Genomic DNA, 25,819 nt, shown 5'->3' with positions numbered 1-25,819 from the left:
TCAATCAGAGCAGGGATTGGCATTGGTGGAGAGGAAGCATGATGCATTCGGGCAATTGGACGAGCTAAAAGGGAGAAAAAGGGGAGAAAATGCATAAACAAAATATATAAAAAAAGATAACCATAAAAATTGTTATACAAATACTAATTTCTTTTTACTCATAACCAACAATCTTATAACATCCCATAACATTATAAAACACGTTACCAAGGTTCATATCAGCATGTCTTTATTTAGTAAAAACACTGTAATTAATTAAACATGGCAGTGACAGAGAACAGTAAGAGGAACATAAACACAGTGAGGTACTCTGGGGTACGGTTCTCTGTGAGACTCCTTCTACTTGTAGGTGAAGCTCTCCTCGACCAGTACGAGGGTGGTAAAAGCTGAATTGAGAATTGCAACAGGGGAGTTGGCAATGACTTAATTGGTTGAAATTCTCTAAGGACCTATAGCAACATGCTGGCCATAAAAAATTCACTCAGCCTTCTGCTGAATATCATTATTTTCCAAATAAGCTTACAGGCGCGGCAGCCTGATTCACCATCTGCTACAAAGGGACTGGAGCAGTTCAAGTGTCTAATGTTGTTTAGGTCTGGTGTTAATAATAATGGTTGTGAACCGTCACTGTGCTAAGCTACAGCGACCACTTAGCTGTCCTGTCATCAAGAAATTATGTTTTCAGAAGAGGTTTCATATGTTTTGTTTACTTGTAATACCTAAAGTTATAATTAAAAAGTTTAATTATTGTTCTTTCTATTTTTAAAGCATTATAGACTTTTACATGGTTGTTGCTATATAAGTATTAGCAACTGTATGCTGCTGCTTTTAAGGTGCTTTTAGTTCTTACACCCTATAGCCTATAAAAATGAATAATATAGTCTATAAAATGATTTTTGTAATTAAATTAGCTTTAATCCCAATGACTAATACAGTCGATTTCTCAAAAGACAGTTGTATCAGTGAAAACAAAAATGATCAGTTATACTAAAAAAAACAGTTGGGTGGTGCAGGTGTCTGCTGTGCTACTATTATTGACTGGTAGCTTTAAAGACATTATTAGCCATGTCTGAGGGGAGATAGCCGAAGCCTTTTGAAGCTCTGTCCAGGGGATTCCTGCCTTCCAACCTTGACCAGGATAAAATGATTGATAAAAATTAAAAAGTGAAAACAATAAGCCTACCTCAGGCATGGTGTTTATGGATGTATCAGATCAGTCCATTGCTCAGTGCAGGTTTATTTTCATTTTTTTTTGTTTAATTGTGTTTGTTAGTTGATACTTTTTTCTTTTATGCATCTTGATTCTACAGTATTCATTATTTTTTGTTATATCTGTTATTTATAATAGCTGCAGTGAGCTGGCACAGTGTAATGGTAAACAGCTGGTAACAGCGTGTTCGAATCCCAGGCTGTGCTCATGGCATAACATGAACCGAGCCATTGGGGGAACACATCAGATCAGTGCGCCCGTAGTGCCAGTCCCAAGCCTGGGTAAATAGGAGAGTTGTGTCAGGAAAAGCATCCGGTGTAAAATCCGGGGCCAAATCACTTATGTGGATGAATGATCCACTATGGTGACCCCTAACAGGAGCAGCTGAAAGAAATCACCATGATGATCATTTAAGGTAGTTGTAGTGGCACAGTCTGAACTGTGTTTTTAACTGTAGACCTTCATTAAATCTGACCTGTTGACCAGAATTACATCTGCCAGCCAGTCAGAAATAAGGAATGTTCAATTCCCTTTTACTATCATCAGATAAACTGCTCAATGTTTGGTTACTGTGGGTCTGGAACCATTACGCCTGGGTGTTTGAAAAATTCCCTTCTAGAATGTGTTAAGTGTCAGCACATTCATGTATCATTAAACAGCTTTGCCGTTAAAATGTCCATTTTAATTTAAGTTTATAGAGCAATGTGATCTAAATGTACAGTGCAGATTTATAGAGCTCGGTGTGCTACCATATTGGTTTTATGTATGTTGTTTTTTGTTCAGGACTTTGGTAGATTGTTAACAAGAAGTAATTGAAATAAAACTGTCAGACAGGCTTTGATCAGGGGGATTTATGGAGGTGGAGTATATCTTTCTCGCTGCAAGTCACTGCTAAATCAAGTCACTGCTTTTAGGATTAAAAATAAAAACAGCACCTCCAGAGTACATGGAGTCTGCAGCATCACATAACATCTATTTTAAATTGTTTATTTTATGCAGGCCGTACTATATGGGATTGTGAACAGGGCCACAACACACATTTTATGTTTCCGTATGGGTTTACGGTTTGTATTTGGTCTTTCTTTAGTATGGCTTTGTATGTGTGGCTTCTGTCTGCTAACACTGTTTAAGGACTTTAAGTGCATTAGAAACACTGAATTGGACACTGAAGTATTCGATCAGCACCCTTTTATAGCCTAATTACGTCAATGTATTTTAGCTTGACAGAGCAGCAGATCATTTAGCTTTTAAACTGGACTTTAAAGACGTTTTTGGACGTTTATTAAATAAGCCTAGATGGTTTAGGACATCCTCCATTCGAAAGATTTTTGTTGAAAGTACTCAACAAGTCCAGTTCTAAATGAAGAAATGCTAAATGTGATGACTGTAGTAACCTCAGATCAGATACAGCCATACAAAAGTTTTAAACAGTTGTACAAACTGTTACATTTTGAAGTCATTTATGTGCTTTCCGTTTACTCTGTGCTGCTGTATGCTGTAAGATGAAACATCTGAGTCTGTCAGTAGAAGATTTTTATGGGCAGAGATCTAAAGGTTTTGTTTTGGGGTCTGAGGTCCTGGCTGATGTTTTTGAGGTGAGTTTTGGATGAATGTTGTGTAGTTTGCTGTGCTGTAATCTTTAGGGAGTTTCCTGTCAGCCTCCCACTCTTCATTACTGTGGTACGTAGGAGTTCCATGGGCTAGCGGACGTACTCGTTAACTTGTTCTCCCTATCAGCTTCATACTCAAGTTTTTTCATCTCTTCTTGTTTTTAACGTACACCATAACTGTATTCGGCACAGTACGGACTTACTTAAAGTAGTGCTTCTATGTGTATTATTGAATTTCTATCGTTCCTCCCTCATTCATATCTTTTTGTACAATATGTATAAGCACTGTGTGCTGAATGGTGCCAAACCTACAGAATGAGCACTGAGAAACGGACTCGCTGTTGATTCAGCTGTGCATGTGTTTGGCGGCTGCAATCTTCCCCAGCGGTATCTCCATGCAACATGGTGCGATTATCTTGTTGCATGATTTGTGGCCAGACAACTGAGATGTTGGAATTCCTCTCTCTGTTGTCTTCCCACAGAGTGTTAGACATTCTTACATGCTTTTAATACTGATGGTGGAGAATGATATGATGCTAATTAAAGAACTTGATGGGTGGAAGGATGACAGTTCTACTTCAGGCAAGTAGTGTCGGATTTTTTTACCTTGAAAACAAGACATACTAATAGTGATTTAATTGATATGGGTTGAAAGTATGAGTTTGTATGAGCAACACTGTGTTTTATAGGTTAAGCTATTAAGAGGTATGTCTCAGTGCTTTTGTTCATGTAGTTAATATCACATGAGGAATTTGTGTGGCGCAGTGGTCTATTACGATAACCCACCGCTGCTGAGATCTGGGTTCTTCACAGACATGATTGGCCATGTCTGAGGGGGATGTCTGAGACTCTGCAATGGATTGGCATCCTGCCCAAGGTGTTCTTGCTGTCTAGGGCATGGAAAGTGGAGAAATTGGTTCAACACCTATCAATGAACTCAGAAAAGAAAGACAGTAAACCTGCTATTACTGTATGTAAAATAATTCATTTAATACGGGTGGCACAGTGGCAAGGAGGTCCTGGGTTTGATTCCCAGGTGGAGCAGTCCAGATCCTTTCTGTGTGGAGTTTGCATGTTCTCCCCTTGTCTGCAAGGGTTTCCACCAGGAGCTCTGGTTTCCTCCCATAGTCCAAAGACGTGCAAGTGAGGTGAATTGAAGGTGAATTTACGAAGCATGTAAAACATGACGTTAAAATCCTTATAAATAAATTAATAAACAAATATTTAATTTAATACTGTACCTAATGTGCTAGTCTTTGTTAAGTAAATCAATAACCTCTATTCTAATGCCAGCAAGACGTTTATGGTTAATAACCAAGATGTTTAATTTAAGCTTTTTTGCTGCACTAATGTACAGTAACATCATGATAATGTCATAATGTTCTAGTATGTAGATGCAAACCCTCACTAAACAGGTGTCAAAGTGTTTTTTAGAACCAGCACCATCTTTGTGGGGTCCTGCCCTTCCTCAAACCCCAGCATGGATCTTCCTTTTAACCAAATGTTCTTTGTTGCTTCCTGTAGATAAGTGATCAGTAGTGATCTGCCAGTTAAAACACGTCATTAGGTTTAAAACTCACTTTTTTTTTGGTGATTTTGAAAGCCTTGTGTTTTTCTTGTTAATTAATTTGCGATTGACTGTAAAAATATCTGTGTATTTTAGATTATAGGTCAGTATTTAAATCATATAGAGATTTTACAGTAACATACACAAAGAAGACGGTCGTGTTTTTCCTTTGTAAGATGAGCTTTGCTGTACTCTGTGCAGGGGGCTTTGTGATAGCACAGATCATTTAGTAAAATATTAAACAAGCCTTCCAGGAGACCTGTTCTGGTTCACTTTCTCCCCGACAGCTCTTTCCATTCCCACCACGGTCCGGTCTCCTCCCTTCCATTCAAATGCCATCTAAAAAACAGGAATCAGAAGCTCTGTGCTTGAACCCTGTTTAATAGCAGAGTTTGGTTTTGCTTTAGAGAGGACTCTATTTTCTATTTTTTTTTTTCATTTATTTTAGCTGATTAATCCTTGTCAGGGTCGCAGCAGGTCTGGTTCCACTGGAAATCCATTGCAGGACTTTGGTCCTCCACCACATCACACCAGACACAGCCAGTCATGTTTTTGTAGATGCCCAGCTGGCCGGCAACACTGCTAAGATTCGAACCCAGATCTCAGTGGTGGTGGGCTAGCATAATGAACCACTGCTTCACTTGAGCACCAGAACTCAAGATTACTGTGAAAATCCATCACCTAGTTTTTGAAGGTTTTCTTTAGAGTTACATGTTATCAGTTTTTAGGTTATTGTTGCTGTTTTGGTGCAAACTTTTCAGGACATTTGAGCACATGGCATACAGTAACTGCGGCATTAACATGATAGTTACTGTCATGGCTTATGAAAAATGTATATTGCTGGAGGACCCTGGGTTTAACATGGCAAACTATGCTGTTTTGGGTTGTTTGTTTTGGTTTATCATGTGCAGCATATTATCCAATGCAGGTTCTTGTCTTTTAATGATTCAAAATGAATAGGACAGAATAAGGTCCTATTGTCCCTATATATTGTCCCAGAATAATCCCTATGTCCCTATGTCCCTATGTCCGTATAATCATTATAATCATTTTAAACTTTTGGATACTGTTCAGACCTAAGACTGATTGATTGATTGATTAACCACAATGCTAACACTCTGTGTCTGTTTTTTTTTATAATTTTTTTTATTAAGGACTGAGGAGTAGTATCAAATACAGTCACAACAATGATACAGGGAATAAAATCAAAGTCACAGCAATGACACAGGGAATAATATCAAACACAGTCATAGCAATGACATAGTCATAGCAATGACATAGGCACAGCTTTAAATTAATGTAAATTGGGTGACGCTGTGGTCATAGATAGCCTAGACCACAAAATTCTATAGCTGCCTTTCATTGTGGTTGATTGTTCAGTAAACAGATGCTGAAATGTAAAGACTTGAATAAGGATCACAGTGACTAATATCCTTATTTCATAATACACTGCTTTTTCAAATGGAAAAGACTGCAGTATTTTTATTATTATTGATGCTTCATGAAGGGTCTTTTTTATTTGTGCTTTCTTTTAGTATTTTAAGGCTTTTGACCAATATTAGGACCACAGACAATATAGGATCACGTTGTTATAATCATGATGTTAATTAATACCAATATTACAAAAATATTGAGATTTGGCTATAGATATTACCCACTAGATTTTAGCTTAGATAAAAGTATTGTATAAACAACAGCCTCACACAATCCCTATATATGGATAGGAGAACCAGGGAGGACCCTTACCAAGTGTCCTGCACAATTGTGGAATGTGATGAATGTGCGGGCTGTAGCAGTTTGTTGTTTGTTGTGCACACACACACTACCAGTACATACACCCCCCGTCATTTCATGTATTACTTCTCCTCTCCCTGGCACAAATATTTAGAAGTTGGAACTTGGAAGTTGATTGTGAATTTAATTTAAACTTATTTTGACAGACCTACAACACTACTCTTTAAAAATGTTCACCCTCTTGCAATAAGAATCTGTTCATCCCTGTTCCAGCTTTCAGTAACTTTAAAATAACTTTTTCTTGTATTATTATTTCTGTTCTAAATATTTTGAAGACCACTAGTTGTTAACTGATTCTCTAGTCCTGACACGGCCTGTAGGCAGCCTGGTGTCCACGACCTTGGAAATGTTCATGTGGTGAAAGGAAAAAAAGACAAATAAAGGCTACGTCAGTGTTGGCTGGTGGGAACCGAGTGATGTCATTCCACTAGTCAAAGTCCTCCAGAATAGTAGCGTTATCTTAGGTCAGTGGTCCCATGGGAAAGTGAACTGGGCACTGTAGGACCAAGTTAGAACAAGCTGCCAGTCTGTTAGTACTTGCTGGTATAGATTTAGTGATGTGAACATCATTGTTTTTTCTAGGAAGGTGATTCACATGAATCAAAGCGTTCAGTTCATCTCTGTTCTTAAGAGGGACTGACAGGGTTGATCAGCAATGTTTTAGATATGTAGTCACAACACTCTAATACTTTTAGTCTTGCAAGTTCAGTTAATATAGGGCCTTTCACATAAACTAAGACATGGAGGAAGAAGAAAAGTGAGCAGTACAGAGAGAAGTTTTTAACTGAGCTTATAAGGACGAGATGGTAAAGCAGTCAGCGAGAGATTGTGGGAAAGACTTCCACAGTTTGGGAGCAGTAGAACTGAAAGACCTGCCACATGCTGTTCTTGTACATGGGATTAACAGAAGTCCAATGCCAGAAGATCTGATAATACAAAATGAACATTGAGGTTAAAAGCTTACTAAGGTTTATAGGGGCAAGACCATGAATGGCTTAAAAAGTTAGCAAGATAAGTTTATATACGAGGGATCTTCAAAAAGTTTCCATACTTTTATATTTTGGTTGGAAGTGGTGAGGGTGGGAGGAGTAGTAATTGGTCGTGTCTGAGAGACTGACAAAGAGCTTATAGTCCGGATTTAGCACCATCTGATTTCCACCTTTTTGGACGCTCAGAGAAGTGGTGTATCAGTGGCTACACGCTCAATTAAATCAGAAGATGTGTAAAAAAAAAAAGAAAATTTTTAATAAATAGAGTTTAAAAAAAAGTGCGGAAACCTTTTGAAGAACCCTCGTATAATTAACGTGATATAGTTGCTAAAAGATAGCTGGTTTTATGCAATCATTAGCTAGCACCTTAGGACAGAAATGTACGGCGAAGCCAAAGAGAGATAAGAGTAGATTTTATTTCACACTAAGTACTAAGTGTGCCATGGTATACATCAGTCATATAACACAAACTGTAGCTATGTATGTGACACCAATCAATTAATCAGTTAATTACCACAGCCCGACACCTTGATTAACCTTAACTAGCATAAATTATTCAACCTTAACTGGCCATAGGTGGAGGTGGTGGAGGCAGTTAAGGTGGAGTAATTCATGGTTAATATGGTGTTAAGACGGATCCAACTAATGAGGTGCAGCCCTGACCATTAAATAATTTTTTTTTTACCCTTACCAATCAGCGTGCCAGGCAAACATCCTTCACGTGCCAGCTTTGGCACAAGTGCCATAGGTTGCTGACCCCTGCACTAGTGGTTTTAGTTTTGGTTTTCTTTTAGAAATTGCTTTGTCATGTGTAGAAGACTCATTGGCTTGGGTCACAGCATTTGCCTTGTGATGCTTTACACTGTGGTAACTTATCGTGTTGAATTATGTAGCTGGTTTTGGTGCAAAATAATGATTTAATTCAGATTAAATAAGATTAAACTTATTACCAAAATGTAATTATTCTTCTTAATAATTTTCCCTTTAACTGCCATCATTTTCATTTTCTTTACCTCCATATAGCCCAGGGTATACAGTGTAATACAGACAAATATGATTTATAATAGAGATGCATGAGTACCGATACTAGTATCGGGTATTAGCCCGATACCGCGCTCATTAACTCGTACTCGTACTCGCAAACGAGGCTCCGATACTAAACATCCGATACCTTGTGCCTAGTGCACGTTGCTGCGTTAACGCAGGGACTTTCAACCTGTGGGGCGCGAGTGCCTGACCGGGGGGCGCGACATTACGAGATTTTTTTACTTCTAAAACTAAAGCAATTCATTTTTCACCCACGGGAGACAGATTGAATTATTCTCACTGACCACGCTCACACGCACATTTAATGTTATTTAGTTCAGTTTGAAAAAAAACAAACCTTCAAAATAGAGCTAACAGCGAAGATAACCGGTTACAAAAGCAGCGACCGCTGTTATAGGACGTGTTTGTGTTCAATACTCTGTTCAGTGTCGATACAAGTGATTCAGCAGTCGACTCATTTTAAGTTTCTTTTCTCAGTCATCTCTCCGTGTTTACTGTTATAATAAATGATGCGGTTGTAAATAAACACCAACTACTACAGAACATTTTGTGTGACTCGCTTACATTATAAAGCTCAGGCTTAATTATACTGGTTATTACCACAGAGCGGGAGCCGACTCAGAGTCGTTTACGATTTACCGAGGTGAACCACGAATGTATGTGCTGATAGAATCGGCTCAGATGGGATCGGACTGTATTATCTTTTTAAAGTAAATATTTCAATCAGCAGAATCGCATCGCATGTATGATGTGCACAACGTTAATTACGTGCGTTTATTTATGAACGTTAACGTTAGCTTGTCAGAAGCTTTCTCAATGATGTCTGCTGTGTTTATTTTTATTTTTATTTTTATTTTTTTTTTTATTTTTTTTACAATTAGTGACGGCAACCCAAGCAACTGTTCCACTGCACTATTTTACACTAAAAACTACACTATTCCATAATGCTCCAGATTGCATCATTCTAAATAGGTATCGGTATCGGCGAGTACTAAAATACATGTACTTGTACTCGTACTCGGTTGGGAAAAAATGGTATCGATGCATCCCTAATTTATAACATTTATAATCTGTGTTTAATTAATTTTCTTTGCTTTGTATTTTACCCAGTACTTCCCTCAAGCATTTCTTGTTAAGTGTGAACCCCAGATATTGAATCGTGTGGTGGTTCACAGGGATAAAACCTGGTGTAAAGTTAAGAAAACTAGCTTGAAGGCACATGTGTAAACAAATGCAGATACATTAGCTGAACAGACATAACGTCACCTGGTGACTCAACATTAGCATGAATCGTTCAGAGGCAGCAATTTGGAGTGAGGCTAACAACCCTCATCATGTGATGTCGTCATTATAAACTGATCATCTGTGAATGAATTCAAGACACATTCAAGATGAATCAAATCCAGTGCATGTGGGATTTTTCTTTTTTCTTTTCTTTAGTGTGGATGAAGCACCACACTGATCTGGCTTGTGGGTTATTTGCTTATCCACTTACTGATGCCTGTTACTGTAATGTTACTGTAATGTTACTTTAAGTTACTCTTCAGATTCACTGCTAATGTTACTGCTTCAGATACTGCTTCTCCTTTTTCTTTGTCTTATCTATATATAACTGATTTGATGATGTTGATGTAATATTTCTTATCTTATGTCTGTCCAGCTTGGCCACCCCAGTTACGGTTGTTTATTTATTATGTATGATGGGACAGTCAGAGCAAGTGCAAAAGGGTGCAAGCAGATACATTTCAATATGAAGATGTTATTAATGACTCTATGCTGGAATGTGACATGCAGAGGAAGGATGAAGAATGATTTCATATATAAAGCATACCCCAGTTTGTTAGGAAGCAAAGGTCAGAGCACAGGGTCAGCCAGTATTAAACCGGTAGATAGGAGGGATAGGGGTCTTACTCAGTGACCCAACAGTGGCTGATGATCTTAAGTTTAAATACAGGTAAGAAAATGGCAAAAAGATTCTTCATACTTAACAGCTCGGATTGAGCAGAATTTAAAATAATTTGAAATAGTTCACAGTTTCAACAAATATTAACGTTTGTAACTTGTAAGTGTTGGGGGTTAATAAAAATTGTCAGCATTTAAAAGCAGTTTACTATTGACTTCAATGAAAACTGATTGCGCTTTGGAAAAGAGGTTCCTCTCTGTCATAGAAACATCTATTAACACACTCAGTGGGCCTTAGCCGAAACGTCCTATTGTCCACTCAGAACCGTTGTTCTCATGACCCCTCCTGGCCTGGGTGTAGAACTTTTGCTTAATGGCCTGTGCTAATACCAATCAAAACGAGTAGTTAATCCCTGACCTCTTCACAGTCACTCTGAATAGCCAGTTTCACAAGGAAATGTATCACAAACTGGTGCCCCTACAGGAAACAGGAAGTTGCCTCTTAAACTTTTTTGCAGTCACAGGTTAATGTGGAAAACAGAACGTTAGGACGTTTGGTTTCCTTTGGTACTTTTAGATTGAATGTGTTGTTTTATGCATTTCTTTCTTCCAAACATCCTGGTTCATTGTCAGGAGAGCGTTAAAATCTAAAAGTTGCTGTCAGTGTGTTACCAGGAAACGTTCCTATACAGTTACAATCAGAAACTGACAAATGTCCATGTTCACTATTATTCAACCTCAGTAAATGTTGGATTATTATTTTTCCTTGATAACCTAACAAGCTTCTAACTCCTTGCATGTGTATTTTTTAACCATTCATCTAGTGCATACGTTTCCAGCTCATTGAGTGTTTTCTTTAAACCCCACCAAAGATTTTCTATGGGATTTAAATGTGATAAGGCCACTCCAGGATATTGCAGTACCAATTCCTGTTATCCAGTTATCACAAAGGTTTAATTTCACTTCATAAGGCATAACATTCCTCCTTAAAACATCTCAGTATTTATGTTAATTCATGATGCCAGTCACATGATTTTCTGCTGCAAGAACTTGCAATCTAGATCATCTCCAAATGAATGACGTTGAACCAGCTTTACTTATGGTGTTTATGTCCGTCTTACTGTTTGTTCTACATTAATGCTACGTTTGCTGTTATGCTGTTTGTTAATCATTAAAGCACGTATGACTTCCTGATACAAAACACAGTGGTGTGTGTTATATTTTATTGACTTTATAAGCTTGTCAGATGTTGGTTAATCATCAACTAATGAGGATCAGTTATCAATTAAAATAAATTTACATTTACATTTTCAGCATTTAGCAGATGTTTTTATGCAAAGCGACTTACACGATGAGCAATTAAGGGGTTAAGGACCTTGCTCAGGGACCCAACAATGACAACTTTGTGGTGGCAGGGCTTGAACCGGCAACCTTCTGTTTACTAGTCCAGTATCTTAACCACTGAGCTATCACTGCCTTTTAAATTTAATATCTACTATGGCTTGATACAGGTTTAATACAGGATTAATATGATTCAAAATGTCCAAAACATGCAGACAGACACATGGACCTCTTTGTGCATCCATTTACACATTTTTTATCTTTGCACTGTACACTTTATAATTTATACTTTACAGTTGATACAATCTATACCAGCCTTGTAAACCAAAATAACACCTCCATATGTACCCACAGGCCCTGTTGTTGTAGTGTGTTGATGTGATTATGCAGGTACTTGTTTGTATAATGTGAATCTTTATAGTGTGTCTTATTACTTTTGATCTATGTAACTTGCTACTGAGGCCTTAATTTCCTTTGAGAAATCTGTCTGTCCGTCCGTCTGTCTGTCCGTCCATCATCCATCCGTCTATCTATCTATCTATCTATTGATCTATCGATCTATCTATTGATCTATCTGTCTGTATCTGTCTGTCTGTCTGTCTATCTGTCTATCTATTCGTCTGTCTATCTCTGTCTATCCATCTATCTATCTGTCTGTCTAGCTATCCATCTGTCTGTCTGTCCGTCCGTCCGCCCGCCCGCCTGCCCATCCATCCATCCATCCATCCATCCATCCATCCATCCATCTATCCATCTATCTATCTATCTATCTATCTATCTATCTATCTATCTATCTATCTATCTATCTATCTATCTATCTATCTATCTATCTATCTATCTATTTATCTATCTATCTATCTATCTATCTATCTAGTTTAAAGTGATGAGTCAATAACTTTTTAACGTCTTCACTGTCTGTCTGAAAATCAGCTGTTATGGGACGTTAGACCTGCAGTGTGAGGAATTAGCAAAGCCTGATTTATTCCCCCAACAATCTCTGATTAAACTACCACTAAATCAGATTGATTTCTGATGTGTCTGATTTATTCAGGTGTCCTGCAGTGCAATCGGTCTCAATCTGGTGAACTCTTAAATAAACCCCTCTTCCACACACACACACACACACACACACACACACACACACACACACACACACACACACACACACACACACACACACAGAATAATCAAATCTCAGATAATCCATATCACTTAATAAACAGCAGCAGCATGTTTTCCTTCCTTCCTTTTTATTCTGTCCTCACTTATTTCAGTCTGTCCTCACTTACCCAGGCTGCAGATTTCTTTCCAAACACTTTCCTATGCACTCAGGGTGTGGCTTTTTTTCTTTTGAACGGATGTATTAAAACTTTTCAATAGACTAAGCTATCTGGATGGCTCCTGTTTCACCTTCAGTGTAAGCATCCGAGTCGTGGCGTGTCAGTCAGACCGCACAGTGTAAGCATGGTAATTACAGCATTCAGCCACATAAAAACTGCTGAGTTCACACAAGTGGACCGATGTTCAGAATGGCACAATGTCTGCCTGCCTTTAGTTTCTGACCGAGAATATTTTTGGACTGTGATTTAAATAAACTAAAAACTAAAATTGCTAAGAAACCTAGCAGGAGTACATAAATATATTATGTTTTAATATTGGACACTAAGAAAATGTGTTGTGAACATGTGAATACCAGAAACCATGTGGGTTTTAATCTACACTTCAATTTTACATGTTCACCCTGTGTATCTAGTGGCATATTACGAGCACTTCACACTTCACATGTAGCTAAGACATCACTGTGGTCCAGTTTTACTTTTCCCAGGCCAGAAGAAATGAAGCATTTACTATGAGAAATGGAACATCTCTGGGCTCATGGCTTTCTTTGTTCCCTTAGGGTCACTGAGGGAGACATTGCTGTCTGCTCTGCACTAAAAACTATTGGTGGGTCTTCTCATTAGTTCCCATCGTAGATGTTCAGCTAAAGGCCTCAAGGCTTTAACCCTGACTTGATAACTGTTGTAAACTGGTGTAATGGAGAGACAGTTTAGAAAAAGCCCAGTATTACCTTAATGGCTTGGCAAAGCAGTCGGTAATAAATTATTGTGTATTGTTTTGTATCTTTTACTCACTGCTAAGTCTGCTGAACTTTAGTTATTTATAAAATATTTATGCTACAAACCTGCAATCAATAAATAAATGGGTGAAAATTTTAATCTTGAGTTTAAATGTAATTAAATCCATACTAGCCACCTCCTCCGCATGCACTTTCACAACATTTAGCAAACACTTTTATCCAAAGCTAATTATAACTGAATACGACTCGAGCACTTGCAGATCTGGGGCCTTTCTCAGGGGCCCAGCAGTGGCAATCTGACAATGGTGGGGCTTGAACTTCCTGGTTACTAGTCCAGTACATTAACCGCTGACCACTGCCCTATATAAAGAAAGAAAAGAAAGAAAGATATCCTTTATTTGTCATATATACATATACAGATGTACAGTACAATGAAATTCTTTCTTCGCATATCCCAGCTTGTGTTGGAAGCTGGGGTCAGAGCGCAGGGTCAGCCAACTTACGGCGCCCCTGGAGCAGACAGGGTTAAGGGCCTTGCTCAAGGACCCAACAGTGGCTACATAGCAGAGCCAGGATTTGAACCGCCAATCTTCCAGTTGATAGCCCAAAGCCCTACCCACTAGGCTACCACAGGCCCCCATGACACACTGGTCAGGGAGGATCGAAGTCTAGCACACGCCTTCTCCATGCAACACGTGAAGCTGCTGGACACTTCTTTTTACTGGACGCGGTGGATTCATGCGGAGAGCTTTTACTCATACAGAGGATTATGCTGTTCTTCCTGGGCGGCACGGTGGCTCAGTGGGTAGCACTGACGCCTCTCATCAAGAACATCTTGGGTTCGATTCCTAGGTGGGGCGGTCTGGGTTCTTTCTGTGTGGAGTTTGCATGTTCTCACCGTGTCTGTGTGGGTTTCCTCCAGAAGCTCTGGTTTCCTCTCACAGTCCGAAGACGTGCAAGTGAGGTGAATTGGAGATACAAAATCCAATGACTGTGACCGTGTTTGACAAAAAAAAACTTAAACTGATGAATCTTGTGTAACCAGTAACTACTTGTTCTGTCATGAATGTAACCAAAGTGTGTAAAACAGGATGTTAAAATCCTAATAAATAAATAATAAATAACTTAACTGTTTAAGCTTGTTTTTCCTAAATCAGTCTCTGGATGATTTCTTGGTTAAATAAGGAACAATACTTTCAATTGTTCAACACTATTTGGCGACAGGCTTGAAATCAGAGTCCGGATAGATGACTATTTCCTTACAGTATGTACATAATTGTGTTTAGGAGGAAGACATGCAGACCAGTGGGGTGTCATTGTAACCGAGGTCAATGTGACAGTTTCACGCTGTGTAATCCCAGCACATGTAAATCCTAAACTCTCCCAGCTTTGATGACTCGATCTGTCTTTTCACTCCGCACGACGACTGTGGGATCTTTTGTCCATGTGTCTCATGACTCTCTGTAGTTGATATGAGCAGCTCATTGGGGTGCAGTCTAGCAGCAGAGTTTCCCACTGCCGTACCGTCCTGTACCCAGTCTGCATTGTGCTTCTGACAAAGAGGAACTGCATTCATTATTCTTCTCGCCTATAGACGTCTGTCAAATCGACTCGGGAAGCTAATAGAAGTTAGAACACAAGCTCAACTTCATCTACACACTATAACAATACACACTAATCCCTTTTAACACAAAATACCCACAAATACAAGGTTTCTTATTCTTTATTCGGCTGTTATCATCTTGGTTCAACCCAAATCTTTCACGTTTTGTATTTTCTATTTTATGATGCTTTAAACATCAATCTAACAGTCATATTTGGGATCTGGAGTAATGTTGATAGTATTCTTAAATATTGTTGCATAATTTATTAGTGGTCAGTCAGATTGGAATGAATTTAATCTGTACTTTTATATACTGTTGTTCTTTTGTACCTGTAAAATATTCAGATATTTGAATTGAATCCACCATACCTTCTGGCAGTGGTAGACTAGTGGTTAAGGTAACTGGAGGTTCGTCACACTCAATTGCTCGGCAATACCCAATTGTTCAGTCACTTTGGATTCACCTTTAATGTGAATGAGATTCAAAAACAAACAGGGCTGTTATTATGCACTTAAATCTTTTACATGATGCATTTTTTTCTATTTATTTCAGCATTTTCTCCCTTTTTCTCCCAATTTTGCGTAGTCAATTTGTCATCCGCTGCTGTGGATCCCTGATTGCATTCAAGGAGGGTATATTTCTGCTCATGTGCCCTCTGATGCTACGGACCCCTTGCTAACCAGGGTTCTTGCACAGTGATGTACATTTGTGTAACATTATTTCTCCATAAATACTATTTACTTTTATGTACTGTTTACTACTGACATTCTTTGATTGAAAACAATGTTGAACTAGCTCTGATTATGTTCATGTTTTTTCTACATTCCTTTAATACACTAAAACCTTTATAGTAGGGCTGTCATTAATTGCTTTACGCAACGCGATTAATGCGTTAAAATTGTAATCACGATTAAAAATTTTTTATCGACAATTTTTTGGGCTGTGTTTGTGCCACTTTAAACATACATCACTGTGGTAATTCGCGCTGCTTTAACACAGCAACATTGTGTTTATACTGTATAGCAGTAACACGGCTCTTTTCCATTTTATGTCGTGAGTTACAAATTACTCGAGCTGCTGCTGCTACATATTGCAAAATGTGTTTCGAATAATAATTTTTGTTTTAAATAAAGCAAGAGAAATCATCACTAGACAAAATTACAGTTATTAATTGACGCTTTAATATCATCTTTGGTCAAAGCCGCATTTGTCTTGTCGGGCATCTGCGCACACGGATTCGCATTACAGGTAAAATGAGCTTAGACTCGGTCTAACTTTATTTCAGAGGAATTTGGATGGAAAGCCCATGAACTGAACACGTCGTGGGAACATTACAAACACTGCTGTTAAATGGATCGCAATGGACTGTAGACACTTTAACATAGTTAACGATGTGGGTCGACATGACGTTATACGTGTTGCATGTAGAAATGGTTCATTGTAGTACCCTGAGCGCCGGTTTCCAGTGGCAGGGTTACGAACAGGAAAAGATCCTCACTTTTGCCCGATAATGTGAACAGAACAGTCATTTTAAATAACTGGCTGAAAGATGGGTAGCTGTTAACAACTCTATGTAGGCATCGGCTGGCTTTCTAAAATAATTTAGATTTAATAATTCTATCATAATTTTATTAGATTTTTTTTATTGGTAAACATGTTCTTGATTTCTTTCTTGTTTGTTTTCTAGATTTGCTTTGCTCACATTTAAAATGAAGCTCCTTTTGCACTCATCTGATCTGTTTGCCTGTAAAAATAGTGCATACATGCATATCGGTAATTATAGGCTCAGATATCCTAACCGGATCCTTATTAATCAAATAAGAAATCATAAAGATTTAGAAAGGAATAAACGTTAACATATGCACACTATTGTAAGTTATGATTAGCTTTGGTCTTATAATCTTTCTACCACTAGATCAGCTCTTAGTTTGGGAGAAACTGGCTTTTTTTTTGCAGTTTATGCTCTCTAGAAATGGAAATGGATGATATGAGTCTGTAATCATTGTCATATCCTCAGGCTGAAGTGTGTAATTAGTAGCCACTGGTTTCCACTGTCTCAGCAGCCCTAAAATTGCAGTCCAGCGCTGGGCTGGGACGGGCAGGGCCGGTTCAGAACCACAGAGCAAGAATAGAATTGGTAAGCTGCCTTTTAGGTACGCTTATGCCCATTTATGTTCATTTAGGTTTTTTTTCTCATGTACTGTGCTCTATTTTCACATTCTCGCTCTATTTTTATATTCTTACTCTCTCTCTCTCTCTCTCTCTCTCTCTCGCTCTCTCTGTGTGTCCCTTGCGCAATTGACAACAGACAGTAGCACATTAGGCACAGCATGGATAGTTCTGGATTTTGATGTACCATGTTGTACTGTAGGGTACCATGCAATGGAAAAGGGGCATTTGTGGCATTTCCTGCCCTCCAGATCAGTTGGAAATGATAGATTGGTCTGCTTCTCTCCCTCGTGTAACTCGACTCTGATACTGATACTGTTTGTTGAATCATTTTTAGCTTCACATTTTTGGCTAAACTGGATTCAGGTTTGCTTGGGCACATGTGACTAGGTTATTGAAAATGTAATAATAAATGATTAAGGGGGTGGCATGGTGGCTCGGTGGGTAGAAAAATAAAAGTCCTGTTCAAATACAGTCAAGGAGTGGTGTTTATGACTGTAGTTGAGCTCAGTTTAATGGCTGGAATTAAATGGCATCTTTGTTTGTTAATATTAATGGAAGAGAAAGGTACCAGTGATCCTCACTATTTCTTTTCGTATGCAAAATCAAGGTTTAAATTTACTTTTCACTTGTGTTTAAAATAGAGATGCATGAGTACCGATACTGGTATCGGGTATTTGCCCGATACCGCACTCATTAACTTGTACTCGTACTCGTACTCGCAAACGAGGCTCCGATACTAAACATCCGATACCGTGTGCCTAGTGCACATTGCTGCGTTATGCCTGGTTCACACTACACGATTTTTGCCCAGATTTTCGCTCGGCGACTGGTCGGCGCTAGATTTGCCGGCTCGGGAGCAACTCGGCGTTCGCTCAGCGATCAAAACTCGGCTCTCGATCGCTAAGTGTGAACTATCCAACAACTCGATCCGACCGGCTCGCCGAGCGCTCGAGTTTTCTAGCACGTCAGATATCTGATCTCAGATGTGCGACTGGGAATGAGTGACATGTCGAACAGCCAATGAGAACGCATGATACGGTGTGAGGAGAAACGCAGGAGAGGAGTGTAAACAGGTGGGGCAGGGGGATAATATAGTTTATATCAGAATACACCGGCACACACACACGTTTTACAGTATTTCTGACCTGATCGTTCTCTACAAAACATAATGTAACTACACACGTTAAAAGTGGATCGTTCACACAGTGAAATTAGGAACTGGGTCAGAGGTTGGAGCTGATGCTTGTTGGAAACGAGAGTCTGTACTTCTCATCACTTCTCCTCAGCCAGAGAGGAGACAGAGAGTGTGGTAAAGTCATTTAGTAAGCAAAGGCTTACTGTAGCTCCCAAAGAGTCGAAGGCTCTAGATAATTAGTCCTCGTGGTATGATATGCTGAAGTTTTGATGAATAAGCCAGTAGATACTGTGAGGATGGATTTAGCATTAGATTTGTTGGCAGTCGTGCCATGTGCAGTTGTGGACATCAGCATGGTATGTTTAGAAGCACCAGTGGATAACTTCTCTCTACTAGATAGATTACTTCTCTATCCAGTAGATTACTTCTCCCTACTAATCCCGACTCTTCTATTGTATCCTTATTATATGTAATGCAATTAGTTGTTTTGTTGTTTCTTAAATATTCCAGTAGAATGTGTGTGTGTGTGTGTGTGTGTGTGTGGAAGAGATGGATTTTTGATTTCTTGGCAATGCTGGGGTTGCACCCCACTGTACTTGTTTACTCAGGAGATACAAAAAGGCCGCTCAGGTGGCACAGCGGTAAAACACGCTAGCACACCAGAGCTGGGTTTCGAATGCATCGTATCAAATCTCAGCTCTGCCATCCAGCTGGGCTGGGCAGCCACATAAACAACGATTGGCTGTTGTTCAGGGTGGGATGAGCCGGACCAGGGTTCCTCATAACTGGTGCAATTACGACCTATAATAAAGGGAATAATGCTGATCAGGGTGTGGCTCTCTGTGCACAAGGCTGATCCGCATATGAACTCGCCTCGTGCAGGTGAAAAGAGGCAGTCGGTACTGCACACGTGTCGGAGGGGGCATTTGTCAGTTGTGAAGATCAGTCAGCAGTGGAGGGTTGTATCGGTAGAGGTGAAGCATAACACAATCATGGTAATTAAATACGAGTAGATTAGGGGAAAACATTTATTATTAGTTTGTCTCTTTGAAGAATGAACAGTGTGGTGCTACTGGAAATTCTACATAATTTCATAAACTTGTCAGACATCATATAGACATCAATCAGGTGGTCAGTCATGTCATATATTTCCTGTCAGTTACCTGAAAGCACAATTGACACAATCCGCAATGTTCACAGTGAACGTTTTTTCCTCTTATAGTTATAGTGTATAACAGGAAAAATCAATCACTAATTATTTAGTACAGCAGTCCAGTAATATGTGGTTTGGGCTACAGCCAAGGTTTTTCTTTCTGTGTTACTTTTCTGCTCATGCACAGCTGTAGAAATACAGAGAAAGTTGTAATGAGAGTGTGTGTGTGTGTGTGTGTGTGCCAAAATATGATTAATGAGCGAACAGATCGTAAAGACATCAGTGTATGTAGTTTATATTAGCTTTAAATAATTAGATGGATTTGGATTATGTAGATGCTTATACTCTAATTTTGATCCTTCTTAGGTCGTGTATGTAGAATAAACACCTCAAACTCAGTCCCTAAGAAGAATTACAGGTATACAGGTATATTAAATAATGTAGGATGCTAAACGTTGCATTTCGGTATCTTCTCTGGATGGGAGTGTTTCATTGTTGTATGAAAAGTGATGTTATTTGTGTATGACCCATTGCGGTTGGTTTCCCCCTGACCTCCTAGTCAATGTTTGATCAAAATCTAAATCCCAAAGTCCAGAGAAAAAGCACCAGTGTCCAATTATGAGTTCAATTCAAAACAAACCATATAAGCACATCCATGTTAACATTGACTATGATAAAATCTGTAGGGATGCAGAGGGTTTCAGAGAAATTTATTAGTCTGCTCATTTGTGGTTCCTGTGCATGCTTGTCTTGCTTTTTTTCAGGGGAAACATGCTTTTATTTGTTTTCATTAAAACTGCTGGAATGCGCACAGTTATTGCCGTGGTTGGGAGTGTTTCAGACATGTTACATAAATCACACGTGCAGCCATTACTTCACAAGCCAGACAAGTTCATTCATTTACCTGTTCAGTTCTACATGACTGTCAACACATTAGATGTCTAGCCGTCTGTTACAATTCAGGCATATAATGTCATTTGTCAAATGTCAATAAGTGGGTGGCCTTGGTTCCATCCCCAGGCGGGACGGTCCGGGTCCATTTTGTGCAGAGTTTGCATGTTCTCCTCATGTCTGCGTGGGTTTGCTCCAGGAGCTCCAAAAACAGTCCAAAAACATGCAGTCAGGTTAGTTGGAGACACTGAATTGCCCTATAGATGAACATGTGTGTGTGTGTGTGTGTGTGTGTCTGCCCTGCAATGGACTGGCGTCCCGTCCAGGGTGTTACTGTGTGCCTTGCGCCCATTGAAAAGCTGAGATAGGCTCCAGCACCAACCCAATTCTGCATGCTAGGGGCGCTCAGCCAACCAGTAGCAGAGCTGAGATTCGAACTCGGGGAGTTCAGAATTCCAGCGCTGGTGTGCTAGTGGAATATTGCGCTGGGCGCCGGCCTCTCAGAAATTTTTATCGTTAGTCAAGTCTAGCTAATCTCCTCGTGAATGTCTGCATCACTTAGCTAATGCCTCCGCCAGTGGCAGAAATAGCTTAACGCATGGGAGGAGAGGAGAAACCCTGTCTGACCTTCACACGTTCGAACACTAGCAACTGTGGATGCCTGGTCAGGTTGGTTGCACTGCTATGATTTGAACTCTGATCTCAGTGTTGGTGTGCTAGTGCATTAGGCCGATGTGGCACCCGAGCAGCCTTGTGGTTTTTTTTAAAAGATATGATGTGGCACATTAAGGCAGATATGTATGTACTTGATTACCTCGGTAGTGCTTTTATTTGGTCAAATTACTAAAATTAATCTCACAATTAACTGACTTCCTTTTTCTCTTGTGTTCTTCTTGTAGTTGGGGAGCCGCACATGCTCAGCAGCCCGAGGCGAGGGCTGGGCAGTGGGATGCCGGGCCCTGGTACTGCCATTTCTTGTCCTCCTGAAGACAGATCGAGGCTTGCCCTGTCGAAAGCCGTCTCCACATCACTGCCAGCCTCACCCCTGTTACCTCGACAGAACTATATGCTGCCCTCGCATTCCTGCAAGAAATCTCCAGGTCTGTTCACTCTCCTAGATGATTTTTGAAGTGGCTCAGTGATTAATGATGCTGTGCTGTTCATGTATGATGAAAAGTCTTGTCAAAAACAGGACAGATGAAAGAAAACCCAAAACTGGGCCTAACAAGCCTCTGAATAAAACATCGTAATTGATCATTCAGAAGAAAGGCTCACATGTAGCCTTTTCTTTTTGTTTAGGAGAAGTGATGGGTGATGGGAGTTGGAGGGGAATGTGTGTGTGTGTGTGGGAGATACAGGGCATGTTCGAAATCCTAGTGAGCTGCCTTGCTGTCTTACTGCCTTCATAGGCAGCTGCCTAAGTAGAGAGGATTCTAATAAGTCATTGACTTATAAGGCAGGTTATTCGAACGCGCTACTCAGACAGCAATTCCATCAGTTTTCGTCAACTAAGCGAACATAGTTAGCCTCATACCATTCAAACCAATGGGATGGGGTGGCACAACTCGCTAGCATGTCAACTAACATCTCCCTCCGTGTACCGAAAACAGTTAAATTCGCTGAAAAGTGCAAATAAAAACACGTGTGCAAGTTTATACAAATTAAAAATCAATAATTTATTTATGTTTGAAAATAACTCTGTTCCACACAGAAACTGTTCGTTTCTCCGCACCCTCCGGCATATCCACCCCCCCCCCCCTCCTTTTTCTCCCACTTTAGCGCATCCAATTTCTACCCATCAATCATCCTCTCACTAATGCTGGTCCCTGCTCCTGATTGGGGAGGACAAGGCTGCTCCACGCCCCCTCCGACACGTGCACAGCAATCAAACATCTTATCACCTACACTTGACAAGTGCAGTGCAGTACAGCGCTGTGCACGGAGGGCCACACCCTCTACCGCAATCCTTCCCCATCTCCGTGCAGGCGGTGTTTGGCTGGTGTTTGTTGGCGCAAACTTGAGAGCAAGATGTTGCGTGTGTGTGTGTGTGTGTGTGTGTGTGTGTGTGTGTGTGTATTTTTGGTCAATTTGGTTTGTTTTGTCTCCTCAGATGTTAAACATTAGCTGTCGGCAATAGTAACCTACTAAACTTGTTTAAACATCAGTCTTTGTTTAACAGAGTGAACAAATAGGACTGAGATTTATTACTTGGTCACTTCAGATGCTCGTAAACATCTGGAGCTCATGTGTCTTCAAACAACACCTCCTTAAAAAGGTTTAGATCCTTTGAACTTACTGCAAGTGTAGTGTGATGTGCTCAGACTATTAGCTTATGATCTTCACACATTGCGGTTAGATTTAGATTGAAACTTTAATTTGCTGTTTTGTAAAACTTGTCAAGACAAAAACAAAAAATCATTATGTGATTATGATAATAGTTAAATTGTTTTAGAAAATCCCAGCTTTAAGTAATTACAGCCATATATAAAGCCTCATGGGCTCCAAAGTAAAAGCCATATATTAATTCTGTGCTGAAATAGCCACTGAGTTCTTTGAGCCCAAGCTCATATATATTGTTTTTATTTAATGATTTTAACGTCATGTTTTACACATTTTGGTTACATTCATGACAGGACAGGTAATCAGTCTTTAATGTCAAACAGAGTCATGGACAATTTTGTATTTCCAATTCACCTCACTTGCATGTCTTTGGACTATGGGAGGAAACCGGAGCTCCCAGAGAACATGCAAACTCCACACAGAAAGGACCCTGAACGCTCCACTTGGGAATCAAACCCGGGACCTTCCTGCTGTGAGGTGACAGGGCTACCCACTGAGCCACCGTCCCGCTCAGGCCTGAGCTTAAATGTACTGAATGACAGTGGAAATGTCTGCTGCTGCTTACTGGCCACATTTCAGGTCACATTTCAGCTTGAAAACTGCATCTTCTCTGTCTCACTTCCCAAGACATAAAGGACCATCCAGACTGTTATCAGTAAAAGGTGCAAAAGCCAACGTTTATCATGGTATGGGGTGCATTGTACTATTGACACAAAGGCATATATTGGGAATTTACACAGTTGTATGCTGATATTAAAGTGACTTTTCTCTGGTTCTCCATGATTATGAGAGAGAGGAGTCAGTTGAGGTTAAGCAGGTTTAAAACATCAGTGCATGTTAGCCATGAACTGTAGTGCTTACAGTGTAATTAAAGAACTTTTGCTGGAAGATGTGAGTCATAGCTAGGCCGTCTATATTCTGCCGTAGCCGGCGCTCTATCTGTACTGTTTGATTAGTCAGGGTGTTTGAAAAAATAAAAGTAAAGCATGTTAGGGTTGGTTAGCTCAACTTGAATGCTTTCGTTAACTGTAGTGAACACAGGAAACATAAACTGGTTTATCAAAATCATAGCACTAAGTGGAAGTATTCAGTCATAGTGTGTGTGATAAATTCTTAGTCTTGAGTGATCAGGCATCACAGACCCCCCCCACAACATCCAGTAACTGCTGACTTGTCTTTAAATGAAAGAAACCTTTACTGGGATCCTTCTATGATTTATGTGTAGCTGAAATAGACCATTTCAAAAGCCTAAACAAAACATCTGGAGTCACTGGTGTAATTAAACACATTACCAGTGGTGGTGACACATGCTTTTAGGTTCTTTGATCAGTGCAGGTGAACCCACATGTGTTTCACAGGACAGACTGTTATCTATCTCAGTTGTTTGGCAGGGGCGGCTTTCAACGCCAATGACCTCAAATTCTGTTTAACCCCACAATGCCCCCCTGTGGTCAAGCTCGAAAAAAACACAATGTATTTATTTATTTATTTATTTATTTTCTAATTCAGTTGAAATATTACTTATCATTACCACAGAGAGCATTGTTTAGTCTAGGATTAGGATTGTTTAGTCTAGGATTAGGCTATTGGTGTTTGAAGTTTTTTTTTTTTAAGTGTGTAAGTATTTTACATTGTTAGTTTGTTTATTAGGATTTTAACGTCATGTTTTACACTTTGGTTACATTCATGACAGGAACGGTAGTTACTCATTACACAAGGTTCATCAGTTCACAAGATTATATCGAACACAGTCATTGACAATTCAGTGTCTCCAATTCACCTCACTTGCATGTCTTTGGACTGTGGGAGAAAACCGGAGCTCCTGGAAGAAACCCACGCGGACACGGGGAGAACATGCAAACTCCACACAGAAAGGACCTGGACCGCCCCACCTGGGGATCGAACCCAGGACCCTCTTGCTGTGAGGCGACAGTGCTACCCACTTAGCCACCATGCTGCCCTTCCATTGAACACTTTTATAAGAAAATAGAGAATTGCTAAGTTATGAAATGATATGTTATAAAAATATATGTGTATATTAATACTTTTCTTGCAGATAAACAGATACAATATGTTATTGTGGGTTATTAAGGAGTCTGGCTGCTTGTTAAACTCTGTAGTTAATCCTGTCTTGTAATAAGCAGTTTGTTACTGAATAATTCTGCTTATGGTTTTTATGTTAACGTTACTGTGTTATATTACTGCCAGGCGGTGGCTTGGTAGCACTGTTGCCTCACAATGAGAAGGTCTTGGGCTCCTTCCATAGGTGGAGAGGTCCTTTATGTGTGGAGTTTGCATGTTCTCCCCGTGTCTGTGTGGGTTTCCTCCGGGAGCTCCGGTTTTCCTTCACCGTTGAAAGACATATAATTTAGGTGAATTGGGTGAACAAAATTGCCTGTGAAGGTTTTTGACATTGAAATTGAACTACCGGTCATGAATGGAACCTAAGCAAAACATCATGTTAAAATCCTTATAAATAAACAAGTAAATAAACAAACAAACATTACTGCCATGTTTGCTGCATTAAGATTTTTCTAAATTTAGTAAAGCAGTAAGTCTTGTTGACAGGTTTGTCAGCCGCCTGTAATGTTCTGATGGGACACCATGAGGTTGTCGACTGGCGGTTAATGGTTAAAATAATCTAACCAAATTTCCATCAGTAGTTTATAGATGTTGTCTAATTTACTAACCAAATTCCAAAGAAGTTGGACAGTGGGTAAAACGCTAATTAAAACAGAAGTCTGCCATTTGTGAAAAAAAAGAAATTTACCATTTAAAAATCTTTACTCTTGATGGCAAGAAATTCAGGTATTTTACTATATACTGTCCATAACTTTATTAAAAGTTTCAGGCCTGGCCGCTCAGGTGGTGCATCGGTAAAAACACACTCTGGAACCAGAGCTGGGATCTCGAATACATCGTACCGAGTCTCAGCTCTGCCTGCCGGCTGGGCTGAGCAGCCACATGAACGACGATTGGCCTGTTGT

The 25,819-nt window shown here is 39.6% G+C and overlaps 1 protein-coding gene across 1 annotated transcript in view; it reads left to right on the top strand.

Annotated features, from left to right (window-relative positions):
- Positions 1 to 25,819, top strand: part of tanc1b (tetratricopeptide repeat, ankyrin repeat and coiled-coil containing 1b) — a 150,435-nt gene that overhangs the window by 23,343 nt on the left and 101,273 nt on the right. Inside the window, exon 3 of the mRNA XM_063006489.1 lies at positions 21,392 to 21,592. Within this exon, the coding sequence (XP_062862559.1) occupies positions 21,392 to 21,592 (201 nt within the window). The remainder of the gene's footprint in view (positions 1 to 21,391; positions 21,593 to 25,819) is intronic.

This window comes from Trichomycterus rosablanca, chromosome 12 (genome assembly GCF_030014385.1).
Source record: "Trichomycterus rosablanca isolate fTriRos1 chromosome 12, fTriRos1.hap1, whole genome shotgun sequence".
In the NCBI taxonomy this organism is placed as follows: domain Eukaryota; kingdom Metazoa; phylum Chordata; class Actinopteri; order Siluriformes; family Trichomycteridae; genus Trichomycterus; species Trichomycterus rosablanca.
This window is presented reverse-complemented; position numbering and strand designations above follow the sequence as displayed.